Source organism: Pundamilia nyererei, unplaced genomic scaffold (genome assembly GCF_000239375.1).
Source record: "Pundamilia nyererei isolate P.nyererei 1_Seehausen unplaced genomic scaffold, PunNye1.0 scaffold00093, whole genome shotgun sequence".
Classification (NCBI taxonomy): Eukaryota; Metazoa; Chordata; class Actinopteri; order Cichliformes; family Cichlidae; genus Pundamilia; species Pundamilia nyererei.
Window position 1 is genome coordinate 1,624,193 of NW_005187494.1, and position 16,226 is coordinate 1,640,418.

Genomic DNA, 16,226 nt, shown 5'->3' on the forward strand with positions numbered 1-16,226 from the left:
AGCTTTGAATCTAGCCGTCTTTAGGGCCTCGTGGACTGATGCTTATGGGTGTGCTCCCTTGTTTTTGATGAGGGTTTCCCTGCGTCTGGCACCAGCATCAGATTCCTGGGCAATCCTACCATGGAAACACCCTTGAGCCAGGCTTCCACAACACTGCCCCCCCTCCACTTCCCTCCATCCGTCCACCTCTTTATCCAAGCTGCTTCTTTGCCACCAGCTCTCAGTTCATTAACTCTATGAGCTGCGATCTCCCTGTGGATCAAACTGGTTCTTCTTTACAGCTGCTCTCTGTATAAACACACAGATAAATAGAAACAGTAGACTAGTAGAGACGTCATTACTCTCTGGGGTGAAACGGCATCACTGATATAATAAGATACTAACTAATAAGGCCAAGGACTAAAGGCTCAAATCTGCATATTTAAAAAAAATATACAAGTCATCTCTGTTTTCAAATCTTCATGTAGAACATGTACGCTCTGGAAAAGTTATAGACTTTTATTGTTTTTTTACTCGTGCCAAAGCGGAGCTCTGAGAAACCATTTAACAATCAAACTCATAAATTCGGAGTGGTGGATTTTGTTGCCATAAAGGGCTTAAGCATTTATTTTTACCGATGGACAATTTTCCTGCAAATCTTCCAATAAAGCGCTCTCACAAAATAACTTTCACAAAGCTGCGGTAACAGAACATGCGGACGCTGACAGATGCAAATATTCCTGAGAGTTGTGTTTTTGCATCCGTCCTGTACTTGCAAGTGAATACGTCTGTGTGTGTGTGTGTGTTTTAGTCAGAGTTTCCCCTGCAATTATAGCCGGGATGAGTGACCCTGCCTTGAGATGCCAACTTGCTAAAAAAAAATCAATTTGTTTTGGTTTTTGTTTTAATGTCCGATGGATTTTTTCCCCTCTTGCGGTAAATAATGAAAAACTTCTGGAGTGCGAACGTGACAAGAGAGGGTGACCTTGAGACCTCGTGTTTTTTGTGCATGTGCAGTTTCATGTTTTTGAGTTTGTTTTTGTTGCTGCCCATGACTCACGCTCATGAAGGAAATCCCTGTTTTCCCATAGAGACCTGCACACTCTGTCACCTGCTCTTTAACACACAGTCTGAAAACACAAACTGGCTTTGCTTTATCTTGCCTGCATGTCCCGCCTTTAGCAGAAATGGCCAAGATAACATCGGTTCAGCTGCCACTCGTGACTACAGCCAATCAGTCATAAGAGATTACTGTATGGCTTTGGTGCTGCAGACATCAGCCTGTAATCTAAACCTAACTCGATCTCACCTTGCTTTCATTTGCAAAATTACTGCCCAGGAGATGCTTTCTGTGATAAGTCGCAGCCACTCCATGTGGGAAATTAGGCCCTGCTGTCCTCTAGTCACCTCTTTGTGTTGATTAGTACTGGAAGACTTCATATGTTGTCAGCAGGAGTATAAACTGTACCTTGGTTATTTAAAAAATAGATATGCACCGATAAAAGTAGACACATTATGTTCCGTTTATGCTGTTGTAGTGTGGATGCTTATGTTAAACGTGGGCAAACGTAGACATATTGGAGTCAGCGTATGTACTAATAATCCCTGTGAAACAAGGCTTTGGGTTTCAGGCCGCTCTAAAAGCTTAGGCTCAGACAGATTTTTCTACTCTTGGCTCTGGATGATGTCAAAGAGAGCGGATATCTCTAATGTGGTTTTGTCAGAAGCTCCACGCGCCTGTGCTCAAAACTTTTTATGTTTTATGAAGGGCTGCTAATCAGAAGACTGGATACCCTTAAAAAGAAAGCTATCTTTAAGGGCGATGATCTGAGGCTGTGCGCCGAAGCCCAGCTAAAGATAAACAAGGATTATTATTCTGAGCTGCGACTCAAAGAAAATGGAGCTAGAAGTGAGCATCGCAGGTCCAATATAAGGTTACAAAATGTGACAAGTTTGTTGTTAAGTTATAAGATGTTTCATAACCTTACCTCATAACCTCATTACCAGCCAGGATCTTTCTCTCTCTCTCTTAAACCTTCATGTTTAATCCCAACCAGTCATTGGAGATACGCCCTCGATGAGCTTGATTCTGCTGAACATTTCTTCCTCTTAACCCTTTATTGGCCAAGGGACCATATGTGCTACCCTATTGCATCTGAACAATGAAAAAGAAAATAGAAAAAAGTTCTCCAATAGCATGTTAGGGTTGAGTATTTGAATTTGAATGAGAACTGCTGTTGCTTGGGATCCTGCGATGTGGAGAGTTACGCCCCTTTATGACCAAGTTCTAAGTTTTGTTGTAGTCTTGTTTTTGTTGTTGCTGTTTTTGTTTTGGTTTAAGAAGCTGGTTTGATTTTATTCTCCCAACTGTTTTTTTTATCTGTTTTAATCATGCTTGGACTGTATGACTAACATGATAAACAAACCTCTCAGACCCACTTACTAGTTTCCAGCTGCATCACATGGTCTTCATTTAGTAAATGGTGTTGACTAATGAAGCTAAAAAAGGATCTTCTTGGGGTTTTTTCTGTCTTCAGTATTAGATTTTAGCGAGGCCTGCTGCGTCACCTGGATGCTGACATTTTCCCCCCAAATTTGATGATAACTGTATAGTTCAGAAAGCGTCCATTTGAAACGATAACAACTGGACTGTTTCACAACTGCAGTTATCTGAAAATAATGCACACCGTTGATTACTTTCACCGGGTCCCTCCTTTTATTTGCTGGAGTATTTTTAATCAAGTGTGGTTCTGCACAGTGTTTCCCTTCAATGATTGATAATAGCGAGAGATCCTGGAGGAAATCCTTTCAGAGGAAAAACCCCAAATGAAAAGAGCACTTTCACATCTGGCCTGGTATTCTGGAGAGCTGCCTGGTCGGCTGCAATCAGCATCGCTGCGAATAACAATTTCCCTGATCCATCAAACCTACAGCTATGTTTTCCTTGAACCATCTTCCTCACCCGTCGCTCTTTCTGTGAGCCGACGAGTTGGAGCTCCGAGCAGGTAGAAAAGCCGAGCTTTCCTCGTCTGACGGGAACACCCAAACAATTTTGTCTAATCGTTCTTGGTCAGAGCAGCAAGTAAGACGAGCTGAAAATTGAACTTGACCGCGCTGTGTTGCTGTGAGATGGTTTCTAAAATTACCGGCAGAAAACTGCAGACAGCCCTCCTTCTTTAAACTAATGAGAGCTGTGAGCGAGATGACAGTAGCGTAATGACAGTAATGTACCTTGGGGTGAATGAGTTTGTTTTAACTTGCACGCTCTGTTAGCTGTGCTATCTTTTGAGCGGTGGTTTGGTTTGGAGGGAGGGTTCCTTTGCTTTGGTGGTGCGCATGGTCGGCGCACTTCACTTTCATTACATTAACAGAACAATGGCTGTTCAGCGGTTTGGCTGCTTCGGACACTTTTGAGAACAATGGCTATTTTTCATAAACAAATCAATTACAGCCACATAAACAGATGAGATGATGTTTTCATAAATTATAGGGTATGATTTCTTAAAAAAGAAAGAAAAAGACAGCTTTTTTGAGAAACTCCAGAGATTGATTTCTCTAAGAAACGGGTGACGTTGTGTAGTGGCAGGCGCCGCTGTAGCTTTAAGTGGTGCTCTTGAGGGCTGGATGTCAGTATCTGCTGCCATTTATCAGATTTGAGCTGGCCTCAGTTTGCAAGCAGCTTCCAAAATCCAAATGTTTTCAGGGTGGTAAGGAAGAGGTCTCAGTCGTCTGTCAGAGGACAAGGGAACTCTTTCAGTGTGCCACATGGACTTGGGTAGAGCATATGTTTATATTTACTGTACGTTATGAGGGCTTGGGCACATGCCACCCCGCTGTTTCACTCTGGGCACCAGTTTTACTCCACCCAGCCTCAATTAAGACACACAAGGAGCTGTTTGAATCTCTTTCTAAACACAACATGACAAATAACTGTATTGTATATTGTTTGATCCCCCTCGGCTGCCATGACTCTTTGCAGCACACCACCGCTGTGTCATTGACTGCTCTGTGTTATGTCTGCTCTGAGAAAGTAATGATTTGTGTAGACCGTTGCTAACAAAATGTGAATTGTACGACTTCTGAGAGGCTGGGACGGTGCCAAGGCCGGTGGAGCTAGGGCGTTGTGAGAGCTGGGGAGGGGTGCTGGGTTTATATGGTCGAGGTGGTTTTAGGCTGAGTTGTTTAACTTAGATAATATTGGATATCATCCAGCACAGTGGGCCAGAGAGTTAGAAACCAAATTGTGCTCGCTGAAATTTGGTGGGAGGGGAGCTGGAGAGAAACTGCTGCCGAAGTTTTTCATTGGATCGGTGCAGGCTTTGCGCAGATGTTGCCCTATAACTCTGGAACATTCTGTGGTTATCAATTACATTCTGTGGTTATCAATTATCCGGTACAGTCTTTTCAAACAAAGGCATCCCACGCATTCAACTTTTCAAAGCTCCTTCTCTCTCTTTTTTTTTTTTAGCTCTTGAGAAGTTTCCTGGCAGTAGGTAGCTGGGCACCGAGAACAAATTGCTCAATTCAAATTTTCTATCTTTGTGATGATGTGAAAAATGATGTGCGTGAGTCAGAGAGAGCGAGGGCAAAAGCAGACGGGGAGAAACAGACAGAGACGTTGAGGGAGATCTAAAAAACATGTTCATCTCCTGTGGATTGACAATGACTGGAAAGGCTTCCCTTCTGGAGAGCTTCCTGAAGTGAGGAGACAGAGTGGGGTTGAGAAAACAGACAAACGCGCAGATTTTAGTGTTAGTCACGTTAACTATTTTTAAAGTTTGTCAGCGCTGCTTACGTAAAGATATTCTTTTCACTGAGAACTTCCTGTATGACGAGCTGTTTTTCTTCTCTTTTCTGTTTATAGGGAGGTTTCTTTGCCATATTGTTTATAAATCTTATGTTTGAATCATAATATCACACACCAGTCTGTGTGTGTGTGTGTGTGTGCACTTCCCATAACTCTACACCTTGCATCTGTACCAGATTATCTTGAAGCTTTCAGAATGCTGTTTACATTTATTATCTCTCAGATTTCATTTTGTTTTTAGAATGAAAGTAGACCATTTATGCTTCCCTTCATTTCTCTCATACCTGTATCTTTACAGTGACGAATGCTCCTACTGAACATATCCAAAGTTGAATAATTAATTAACTATATGTAGAAGCAATCCCCTCGAGGCAAAAGCTAAGGCTTCGTTTCAGACAGTCTTTCTTACTTTTGGATCTTTATGATGTCAGTAGCACACAGCTCGGGCTGTGAGCACAGTGGCCCCACCCACAACTCTTTTGAGGGGCAACCAATCAGAAGAAAGTTATTTTAAAGGTAACACATGTAGTTTCAGACAGAGGATGAGCTGAGGGGAGGCCCAGTTGGAGATGATTGATGATTATTTTGAACTGTGAATCATGCAAAGCATCTCTAGTAGAGTCCAAGAAGAGAAATGTGGAGCCAGACATGAACATAATGAGCGTCCACAGAGAGAGTGAAAAATGTAGGTAACGAAAAATTTATTGTCATAAGCTGCCACTTTTTTCTCAGAAGTTTCATAGTGTTCCTGTCAGTAAGTTATAAATATTTCACGTAGGAGGTTGTCGTATATTCCCCTTCTGTCTTCCTCTCATACCTTCATGTTTCATCTAGAACGGTCACGAGGATGAAGATTTGAATGATGAAGTAGGTTTTTTTTCATTTTGTTTATTGTATAAGTGCTTACTTATACTAATTATTGTATTGTGGGCTTTCTTTCTATGATAATGTAATATTTACACTGGGTTTTTAAAGTACTAAAGAGACCGTGTAGGGAAAATTGACTTGAAATGGAATTAAAATATTTTACCAGTGAAAAAAGACAAACATACAACAAGTAATAGCAAGGTTTTATGATATATGTTGAGTTGCACGCAACAAGGTTGCACGAAGAGACGTATTAAGTGTCATCTGGAAGACAAGTCGAACCTGTTGATGTATCTGCAGCGTTCACAGGCTGCGTTGCATTGTTTCCTTTTTTCTTTTCTGGTTTGCAGCTCGTCAGAAATGTTCTTTCCATCCCTTTGAAGTCATTTCAACCACTTACATTTACATGTGTATATTGACTGTAGCATAAACATTATGCATTATTAAGCACTGTGTGGCTAATGGCAGCAGAAACCATGTCAGATGTTTGATATTTAGCAGAAATAATAAGTGATCTTTTAAATGTCTAACAGAGCAGGCTTAAAAAGAAAACTTTGCTCTAATAGCTCAGCCCCAGTTCCACATTCTTACTTACAGCAGGTGCACTGAAAAATTGACTAAATTATAACAAGCAGAGCCTGTATTGTAAAAACAGTATTTGAGACAGGCTTCTGATTGTTGAAGAGTTTGAAAATATGTCTCCAGAAGTGACAGCTCAGCTCTCAGTTGAGCCCCTCTCAGGTTTCCCTCGAGTTATTACCAAAGTGACAGCACACTCTATCTCAGCCTTTTTTGTTGGTTTTTCTTGGATGATAGTCCGTCTGTTTTATATGAAGGAGTTCTGTGGAAACATTTGGTAAAAAAAAAAAAAAAAAGACTTTTATTTTGTGTTTAGAGTTAAAGTTGAAATAATGAGCGTAAACTTGACACTCGAAGATTCAAATCGTCTGAGAGGAATTTGTAGCCCTATTACTCATTCGAAACGAATGCTATCGCTTCTTCCTGGAGAGCAGCAACCCTGAAACTCTAATGCTAAGTGTCAGGCATGTGCAGCAGCTATAAGAAAAATGAAAGTGAGATCAAACAGAGCAGAGAGAGGTCTCCGGCTCTCCAGTCAGTGCTAAGCTGCACCTCCTCCATCTGTGCCACCTCACAACTCCCGTCTACTCAAACACCGAGCGTCCCGTCCGTCTCCACTGAGCTGTCAGCTCCATTCAAACGCTCCACTTGTCAAACTGCAGGCATCATGTTGAGCGACACTGAGTCAATTTTCTTCAAAAAAAAATTTGGCCATGGCTGACTTTTTCTTTCTTTTAAAGTAAAGCTTTCAATTTCACAGCCCTTTAATGTCAATTTAGAGCCTTGTTAATGAGTCAGGGGTCTAAAGAAATCACAGCGGTTTCCCTCCGTCTAATAAATTGGTTGAAAATTATAGTTTTACTCACACCTCATTGGGCAAAATGACAAATCAAACCCGAGCTTTTTTTAGCAGGCCTGTGTTTCCAGCAGTTCACATGATGCCTCGTTTTATTGCCTGATGGGAAAACCTTTTTTATTGTGGCAGCTAAACAGAAGAAAAAGCACATTACCAGAAAAGAAGAGAAAAAAGTACCAGTACCGTTTAACAATCATTATATGGGGATAGCGGAAAGATTCCTATGAGAACAGAAGAAATGAGAGGTTTGAAAGTCGAGGCGAGTTGTCAGTTTCCAGTCGCCGCGCATTAACGAGCCAACCAGCTGCTCGAGCATGTTGGGATTCCACACAGCGATGAAGTCAAGCTTTCTCTCATCCACCAAAGATGTCGCTCATCTCTTTGGTATGACTGCTTTTCTTTTTTTTTTCAGGATTGCATCAGATTTCTCTCTGTGCGATTTTGCTGTCTCGAAGTCTGTCCCCGGTTTGTTAGACCGAGGATATGAGCTCATGAGCCGTGGGTCAGACAGTGTGACGTTCGTGATATCCTCCGCTCTCCGGAGCTGTTTTATACATCACTGATGTAACCGATAATAATAACAACACTCATTGCATTTCTTCATTTCTGCTGGGAGCCAAGTAGGTGGGTTATTTTCTGAACCGTCGTTGCTAAGTCTTTCTCTCTTTCCTGTCCTTTCTTTTAGACGGTCACCACATCTGGGAGACTGAGGCCAAGGTTGAGAGAGACGCCTCGAAGCCTGTAAGTGATACATGTGACACAGTGATCGTGACAAAGCTGATCTCATTTCAGGATTAAAGCGCTCTGTAAAGAGCAGCTGTTCCCAATCATTTATCTGAACTCGATGCCAAAATGTTTAGTCTTCGCATCTGAAAAACAATCTAACGTCTAAATTAAGAGAGCGACTAGAGCCCCACTCAGTGTGATGAAGAACAACCTGCCTTAGCAACAACAACGCAGTTGTTGTTTTTTTTATTGAATCACAAATCTGCTGTAAACTTATACATAATTAGATGGGAAGTTCAAGAAGTCTTTAAAATTTGTAAACTATTCTAGTCATTCATCTACTAGCTTAGCATAAACCTGTAAGGAAAGGCAAAATAACCCAACCCCTTAGCTAATACTACAAAAAGAATGTGTGTTCATTATTCAACTGTTATACTTTTTATATCTGATCTCTTGTTTATTTACAAGAAATATTTTACAGGGCTGGAAGAAACTAAGAGGGCACTTACCAAACACTTCCTGTTTCTGTACTGGACACACTTTTGCCTTCACAACTGCCTTAATTCCTCAGTTTTTCATAGCATAGATTCAACAAGGGGCTGAAAACACTCCTCATATATTTTTGGTCCATAATGACACGACAGCATCGCACAGTTCCTGCACATTCACGACATGAATCTGTTGTTCCACCACGTCTCAAGGGTGCTCTATTGGATTGAGATCTGGTGACTGTGGAGGCAATTTGAGTGCAGTAAACTCAATGTCATGTTCAAGACACCAGTTTGAGATTATTTGAGTTTTGTGACATGGTTTGTTATCCTGCTCAAAGCAGGCATCAGAAGTTGGATACACTGTGGTCGTAAAAAGATTGACAAGGCCACTAACAATGTTCAGGTGTTTATGTGACACTCCTGAAGTGTGTCGAGAAAGCATCCCCCACATCATTACACCAGCCTGATGATTGTTACCAGACAGGATGGATCCATGCTTTCATGTTGTGATGAGTCCGTGTGAAGTGCAGCCTTGGCTTCCTATTCTTAGCTGACAGGAGTGGCAGCCGGTGTGGTCTTCTTCTGCTGTAGCCCATCTGCTGCAAGGTTTCACATTCAGAGATGATCTTCTGCTTACTTTGGTTGTAACAAGTGGTTATTTGAGTTACTTTTGCCTTCCTGAGATCTCAAAGCAGTCTGGCAATTCTCCTCTGACTTCTGGCATTAACCAGAAGGCATTTTTTCACCCAGAGAACTGCTGCTCATCAGATATTGTCTGGTTTTCAAGCCATTCTCAGCACTAGATGCAGTAGATCAGCAGTTTCTCAAATGGCAGCAACAATGATGCGATTGAGAGTCACTTAAATCATCTCAGCAGATCACCTTGACCATGTCTACATGTCTATTTGTGCTGATGGTATGTGATTGGTTGATTACACATTTACATTAACAAGCAACCAAACAGGTGTACCTAATGAAATCCCTAATGAAGCATCAATACCAGCGTTGCCTTTTGTTCTGAATCAGTAAACTGTGACTGTAACAACAGCGCTGATTTCCTCAACCCAGGACAGAAGCTTCAGTGTTGTGTTTGAAATGTGTGGAAAAGGTGTTCAAAAGTTCAGCCCTCCACCTGTGGGGGTTTGAGCCTGGCAGTGTATCCTGTCTTGCGCTCAGACAGCTGAGGGAAAGACAGAGCCAGAGACGTGGTGGGAGTCTGGGAGATAGACGAGGGGATTAGAGCGTGTATAAATGTGAAGCTCTGCACCTGCTCCCAGTGTCTTCCCTCTGCAAAACACAGACACACACTCACTTAGAGTGGCTGCTGGGGCACATCTGGCTGCTCGAATAGACAAAGGGCCTCCCTCTCTCCGTCCCTCCCCACTCAGTCCAGTCTGCTGGATTGGTCCCATTTCAAACACTGACGCTGCTTTGGCCAAGTTTCATCTCAGACCAAACAACAAATCCACAATACGTCACCTGAACAGACTGACCTGCTCCAATGAGCGCAGATCTGGGAAGACGAGGGATGATTACGTTTTCTTTTTAAGAATTACTTATAATTAGATACAGATTTCTCATATAAACCTAGATAGATGGTCTTGACGCACTCACTTAGGGAGTCCAAAAATGCTCCTCTATGCTCAATTTGTCACATTTTTTTCCTTCCCACTGTTTGCATGATAGGAACCCGTTTTATTATATTAAACCTCCCAGACCTTGTTTTGCGATTTTCTTTTGCTTTTTGTGTTTGTTTTAACTCAATTTGCAATTTTATGATGTAACACACAAAATGCAGGCATAAAACTTTCAGAAATATTTGAATGACTTCAATTACATGTGACACCAGTGGAATCCTGCAAATACAGCTGCCTAACACAGTTTACACAGTACAATGGATTTCAGGGAGTAAGAAAAGTAGAAAAGCCTCATCTGGCTCCACTTAGCTTTACAGTGGTAGTGATTTAATATAACGTGTGTCAGCTCTCACCTGTACATGTCAGGCCCGGCCGTCCTCCGAAGCTCAGTCTTGCAGACGGATGACTTCCTCCCTGACTACTGAGCAGCGCCTCCAACACACTCGGTCATATATATTCCCACACACATGCACAGAAACACACACATGGGGCTCATGTGTCCACAGGCTGAACCCAGGAGTGTGGTCACTTCTGGCCTTCACTCTCAGCAGGAAGCTCTGCTGGGGAAATAAACTATCTGGACACTCCCAGGTTCAATTTATTCACTTTGACTGAGTTATTCATTGTGCAAACAACCAGAGTTCCCTCTAACCTTACTTCATGGCCTCTTTGTGGCTTTCGGATGACAACCAGATTTTTACATTGTATCTGCCGCCCCTTAAATTTAAGCTACAATATAGTGGAAGGGACTGCAGCCTGGATTTTGTGTTCCCCTTTCCCCCTTCTAATGGCCAACAGGGGGTGACACACATGTTGCCAAAATAATCAGATTGTGTAGCGGTCAGGGTTTACCTGTGATTGTCAAATTGGCACAGACGGGCATGTAGTGTTCTCGGTTTCTTTGTCACAACTACCTCTTCAAGATGACAAACAAGAGAAGTAAAGCCACAGTGACGACTTCCCCCTTTTATATGTACTAATTAAGAAGTTTAAGTGCAAATGCAAAGCTATAAGCTAATTAAATGGATATTTAAATAGATGGTGTGTTTTTAATGACAGAACTTGTTCTGTGTTGCAGAATTCGCTTCTTGTTGAAATCCCTCCCTACCGAAACCAAAGACTGTCCACTCCCGTCCACGTGAACTTCTACATCTGCAATGGCAAGAGGAAAAGAAGCCAGTACCAGCGCTTCACCTACGTCCCTGCCACCGGTAAACTTGTCTTTATAGTCTGCTATTTATAGGTTTGGTCACCGCTGTCCTTCATAAGATGTTAAACTCCTTTCATATGTTTGCTGTTACAGTGAGTCCATAGTGTGGTGGCTTACACATTTTTTTAACCATACAAAAAGTTCTCTGGTTCAATTTCAGGGGAAGCTCCAAATCCCTGTAGGCTCGTAAGAGCCAAATCAAGCCACCTACATATGCTCTTACAGTGAGGGATGCTCACTGCTCATAAAACGATGCTCATAAAAATGGCTAAAGTTCAAAATAGTCTGTCAGTCTATGTTCACTCTTAGCCAGAAGCTTTGTTTCAAGTTGCCTTTTTCTAGTCCTGAATCTGGTTGTGAGCACACAAGCCCCACCCACCTGCTGTCAATGTTTAGAGGAGCAGCCAATCAGAAGAAAGTCACTTAAAACATTTATCTCAAAGCTTTTCCGGACCCTTTTTACTAACAATAAAAAGTGTGAGCACCACAGCATTGGAAAAAATGTCAATTTTTTTTTATTCATTAAACATATTTTTTGTAGTGGCTCTATACCCCACAAATTAGGTCCAAATCATGAGAACTACCATCTTAAAGGGAGGGGGGAAGGGATCTAAAGCAACTTGTTTTAGCCTGAACATGAACTCTGGATGAATTTATTTTGAATCAGCAAAATATTCTCTGTGAATGGACATTAGCATAGTGGATCCACTTTATGTTGTAACTTCTTTTTCAGCAAGTTTTGATGTGATGAAGCTGCAAAAAAAGGGGAAAATATAGTGTGAATAAGGTAAAAACTGTCTTCAGATATATGTTAAGCCGGGGGTCAATAGTATCACTCACCATTTAATCTTGTTCATGTTTTAATAATTAAAAAAAAAACAGCTGCTTTCATTATCGTTTAGTGTAGAGTTGAGTTTTTGCCAATTTAACAAAACAGTCCCGTCAGCTTGAAACCCAAATAGTCAAACCATTTTGGTCACAAAGTAAAATAAAATATACATATATAACCCTCCATTAATCTCCAGACTTTTGGTTAATTTTTTGTTTTTGACTTTTTTGTCACCATGCCAGCCCCTCACTACTCTCAGTCTGCTCTTTTCCTTCCACATCACAGACTAATTAGAAACATTTTCGCTGGGATTTTACTTCTGAAGACGAGAACAAACAGTTTGTATTCCCCCCTTGTCTGGTGGTTTTCTAGGGAGGAACAAAGCAACGCTATTATTCCTCCATTGTAAAAAGAAATCCATAAAATCTGTTCTTTTCCATACCTGTTGCTGCATGAATGCTGAGGCAACTGGACACACGAGGGTGGGGAAAGGGGCATGGGAAAAACATGTTATTTGAATAGAGAGCCTTTTGCCAAGCTAAATATAAACATTGACCCACCAACTGAAATGTAAAAACCACTGCTAATTGCACTCCAGGCTTGGAGTGAAAATCCAGTGGGTGGTTCAAAGCTGCGATTCAGCTGAACTGGCCCGGCCCTGTACGTGGGCGACGGAGTGCCCCGCCGTGAAAGTGGAGCATTGTCCTCGGGCTGCAGAGTGTAAGGGAGTGGACAGACTGTGGGACAGCAAGTGTGGTCAGTGTCTCCTAGAAGGTGAAAGCTTTTAAGGCAGCAAGCCAGCAGGCTGAACAATATAATCTGCCAGTCTTCTAGAAAGGGAGAAAATCATTGAGAAAGTTTAAACAAATGGACAGACTGAGTAAAAACACAGCTGGAAAAAATGATCAAGGCCTCAGTTCCTCAATGAGATGTCTGGACAGAATGCAGTCATTTCCCAATCTTTTCAACCTGATGGTTAATTGAAAATAATACAAAGACAACCTTTCAGATGTTGAGGCTCAATTGTTTTATTGTTTGCTAAAAAAATACTCGTTTTGAATTTGATTACAGCAATTTGTTTAAGAAAAGGAGGACTGAGGGAGGTCTTTGCTGCACTTTTGAAAGTAAAAGTTCCCCATTTTTCCTAAATATGGGATTTTCACCCCAGGTGTTTTCTTTGTCATTGTTTTTTGTTTCATAAAGCGCCAAATGCCAAACCAGGACTGGATGAGCACCAGTTTGGTACCCGCACTCTTTTGCTATGGAGTTGTGCCATTGTAACGTGAGCAGGCTGACAGTTAAATGATGTAGCATTAATGAAGCCTTCACAGACGTGCGAGTAAGATGGACCCCCGATGTCATCACTGATCCTTGAAGGGTATTGTGTCAGTGTTTTCCAAAAACAACCTAAGATTTTGAAGTTTTCCCCTTCACCCAAGTTAATCTAAAAAGAGAAGGCAGCAGCATTTATGGGGTTTTTTTTAATATCTGTTCTTCACATCTGACCTGACGATCACAACCATTCACTATTTGGCGTTGTTTTCAGCATCGTCTTTGACTGAAATCTGGAGTTTTCTGCAGATTCTTTGGATCATTTGATGTTAGTATGAACGCAGATGATGAAAGGTTTAGATTGAAAAGCTTATTCTCATGTAGTCTTTCACAGTATCTATATTTTGAAAAGCAGTTTTTACACATCGCTAACATGTTGGGGGCTGTGTAGAGCTTTTTTTTAGCATTACAACCCTTTTCCAGTCTTTTGTCGTCCTCCAACATTTTTAAATGCATTGCTGACGTCAAATTCAAAATGCGCGTGATTTTTTTTTTCAATCACATTTCTAAATTTGATGCGTTTAAGCGAAATAATCAATTAAAGAAATCTGTAAATCGTTTTGTTCCGCTCTGATTTACGCCTCAGGTTTTTTGCTTCTGTTTTGAAGAAATCACATCTGTACCTTTTTCTCTTTTTTTCATCAACAGCAGGTGTTTCAACAGCTCACACAAAAACAACAGATTTATTTTGGGACACGTAGTACACACATGGTTGATCTTCTCACTCCGGAAACCCAAGGGCAGGCTCTCTTTTCTGGCAAAACAAACTATTTGCACTTCTTCTGCACCCTTCTTTGCACATGCATGCATCTACCCTCCACAAGCAGGCAGACACACTTCCTCCAAACAGACCCAAAATAGGGGTGCGTTTGCTATTTTAGTCGTGCGGTTTGTGTAACTATCTCATTGCAGTTCCTCTTTTACAGTTGTTGACAGGCGAGGCTTCACCATGCATGACACGTCCTAGTTTCACTCCTTTTAATCTAATTAGCCTTTTTATTTAGCTCGGGAACTCCCTCTGAGATTAAAAATATCTTTTTAAAGAGACAACCCCGAGAAAGATGCAGAATTACATAAAATCAGTAGACAGTCGGCAAATCAAACAAGCGTGACAAGAACAAGAAGAATAAAGCATAGGTTATTAAATATTTCAGCTTCTATTTCAAGCACATGCTTCATATTATGATCTAAAATATGCTCGGCAGAAAAAAAGTAGAAGAAATAGATCCAGTTTGATGATGCAGTGATGCAGTTCAGGGTCAAAGCTGTGCTGTCGTGTGCTTGTAACCGCACTGAAACGCTTGTTATATAAGATTGATGTGGTGTCATTGGCTGCAGCTGATTGATGGCCCGCATTTTGAAACTTTGTGTCCAATATGTTTCGCTGTGAAATCTGGACGGATGGCCAAGATGACAGCGACTGAAAACAAGACGTGGCTCATTTGAACTCAGCGTTGGTCCTCCGCAATCCTCCGACACCCCAAAGACCCAATTTCATGTGTTTGCGTTCAGTTAAACTTGCTTTGTCTCGGTGAGGAGGCAGTAATTTTCTTTGAAATTACTGAACCCTGCTGAGCACGAAGCTGCTGCTGCTGCTGCTGCAACATATATCATATCACACATGTACTGTAGTGGATATTAGCACCAGAACAGGATCCAAAGAAAACAGGGCTTTTATTATAGAAGCAGCCAGATTTTTCTCGTGTTGATGACTCATCCCTTTTTTTTACTTCTTTTTTCTACTTTTGTGAATGTTTTCTGTTGGGTGGGGGAGCTCAGGCCCTAACACAGAGACTCATTGATGAGAGTGTTTGTTTGGCAGTGTGTATCCTAGCCACAAACCCACTCACTAACTCACTCGCTCACTCACACTTGCAGGATGGTTGGAATATGTGTTTACTCATTTAGCTTTTCCTTCTGTTTTCCTTCAGTTCCAACAATAAAGACGGAGCCTCGCGATGACTATGATGCTCCTCTGATGTGCACCCAACATGGCCCTGGCTTGTCCTTACTCCCAAAGCCATATTACCCCTCACAAGTCATGGCCCCGATGATGACCTCTGACCTCAGGCCATGTGTTGTTGGCGGGCCTTATTCAGCCAGCCAGCAGAAACTTGCAGCCAAGCCCTCCTCCTCCTCACCTCCAAGCACCAGCCCTAAACAGCACGATCTCCCACCCTCACCCTTCTCAAAATGCCTCCCTGCGAGCCCGGCCGTCCAACAGCCGGGCTCGCAGTCCCCGATCCCGCACGTCTCTATCATTCAGGAGACTCCCGGGCGCTACCAGCCACCCAACCTCTACTCGCCCAGCAGCTGCTCCTCCTCCCCAACCTCGCAGGCCTCCAGCCCGACTGACGCCCCCTTTTCTCCAACCCACTGCATGACACCAGCGCAGCCGGTGAGCGGCAGCACAAGCCCAGCCGCTCAGCAGCACCCCAAAGTGCCAGAGAGGGCTCGCTCTTCCCTGCAGGAGGATGGCAGTCCCTCGCCACTGGCTGTCAGCATCAAACAAGAACCACAAGAGCTGGACCAGATGTACCTTGATGATGGTGAGACTTTTTTTACTTTTACAAGACTTTAAATACTTCTAATCCACTGCATGGAAAAAATTATAGAGCGAAATCCCCATCGAGCCTCCTAATTGATGAAACAATATGGTCTTTATTACCCTCCAGCACAAAACGACCGTACTATATCTCCAGGCACTGATAGCATTTTTGATTATCATATGACTCACTTATCACTTTTGCCAGGAAATTTTTGGCCATCAAATCACAACTTAGAAGTTTTTTCCTCTTTTTTTTGTGTGGAAATCCTCTGACTCATAGTCATTTAAAAGAACAGTTAAACATTTGTAGAAAATGTTTGTTTGCTTTGTTGCTGAGACTTAAGAGATAAGATTGATCTCATTTG

General features: G+C 42.0%; 1 protein-coding gene across 3 annotated transcripts in view; it reads left to right on the plus strand.

Annotated features, from left to right (window-relative positions):
• Window positions 1–16,226, plus strand: part of nfatc1 (nuclear factor of activated T cells 1) — a 45,169-nt gene that overhangs the window by 16,218 nt on the left and 12,725 nt on the right. For all 3 annotated transcript variants that reach the window (XM_005739767.1, XM_005739768.1, XM_005739766.1), the window contains exons 7-9: window positions 7,774–7,829; window positions 11,021–11,153; window positions 15,245–15,862. In XM_005739767.1, the coding sequence (XP_005739824.1) occupies window positions 7,774–7,829; window positions 11,021–11,153; window positions 15,245–15,862 (807 nt within the window). The remainder of the gene's footprint in view (window positions 1–7,773; window positions 7,830–11,020; window positions 11,154–15,244; window positions 15,863–16,226) is intronic.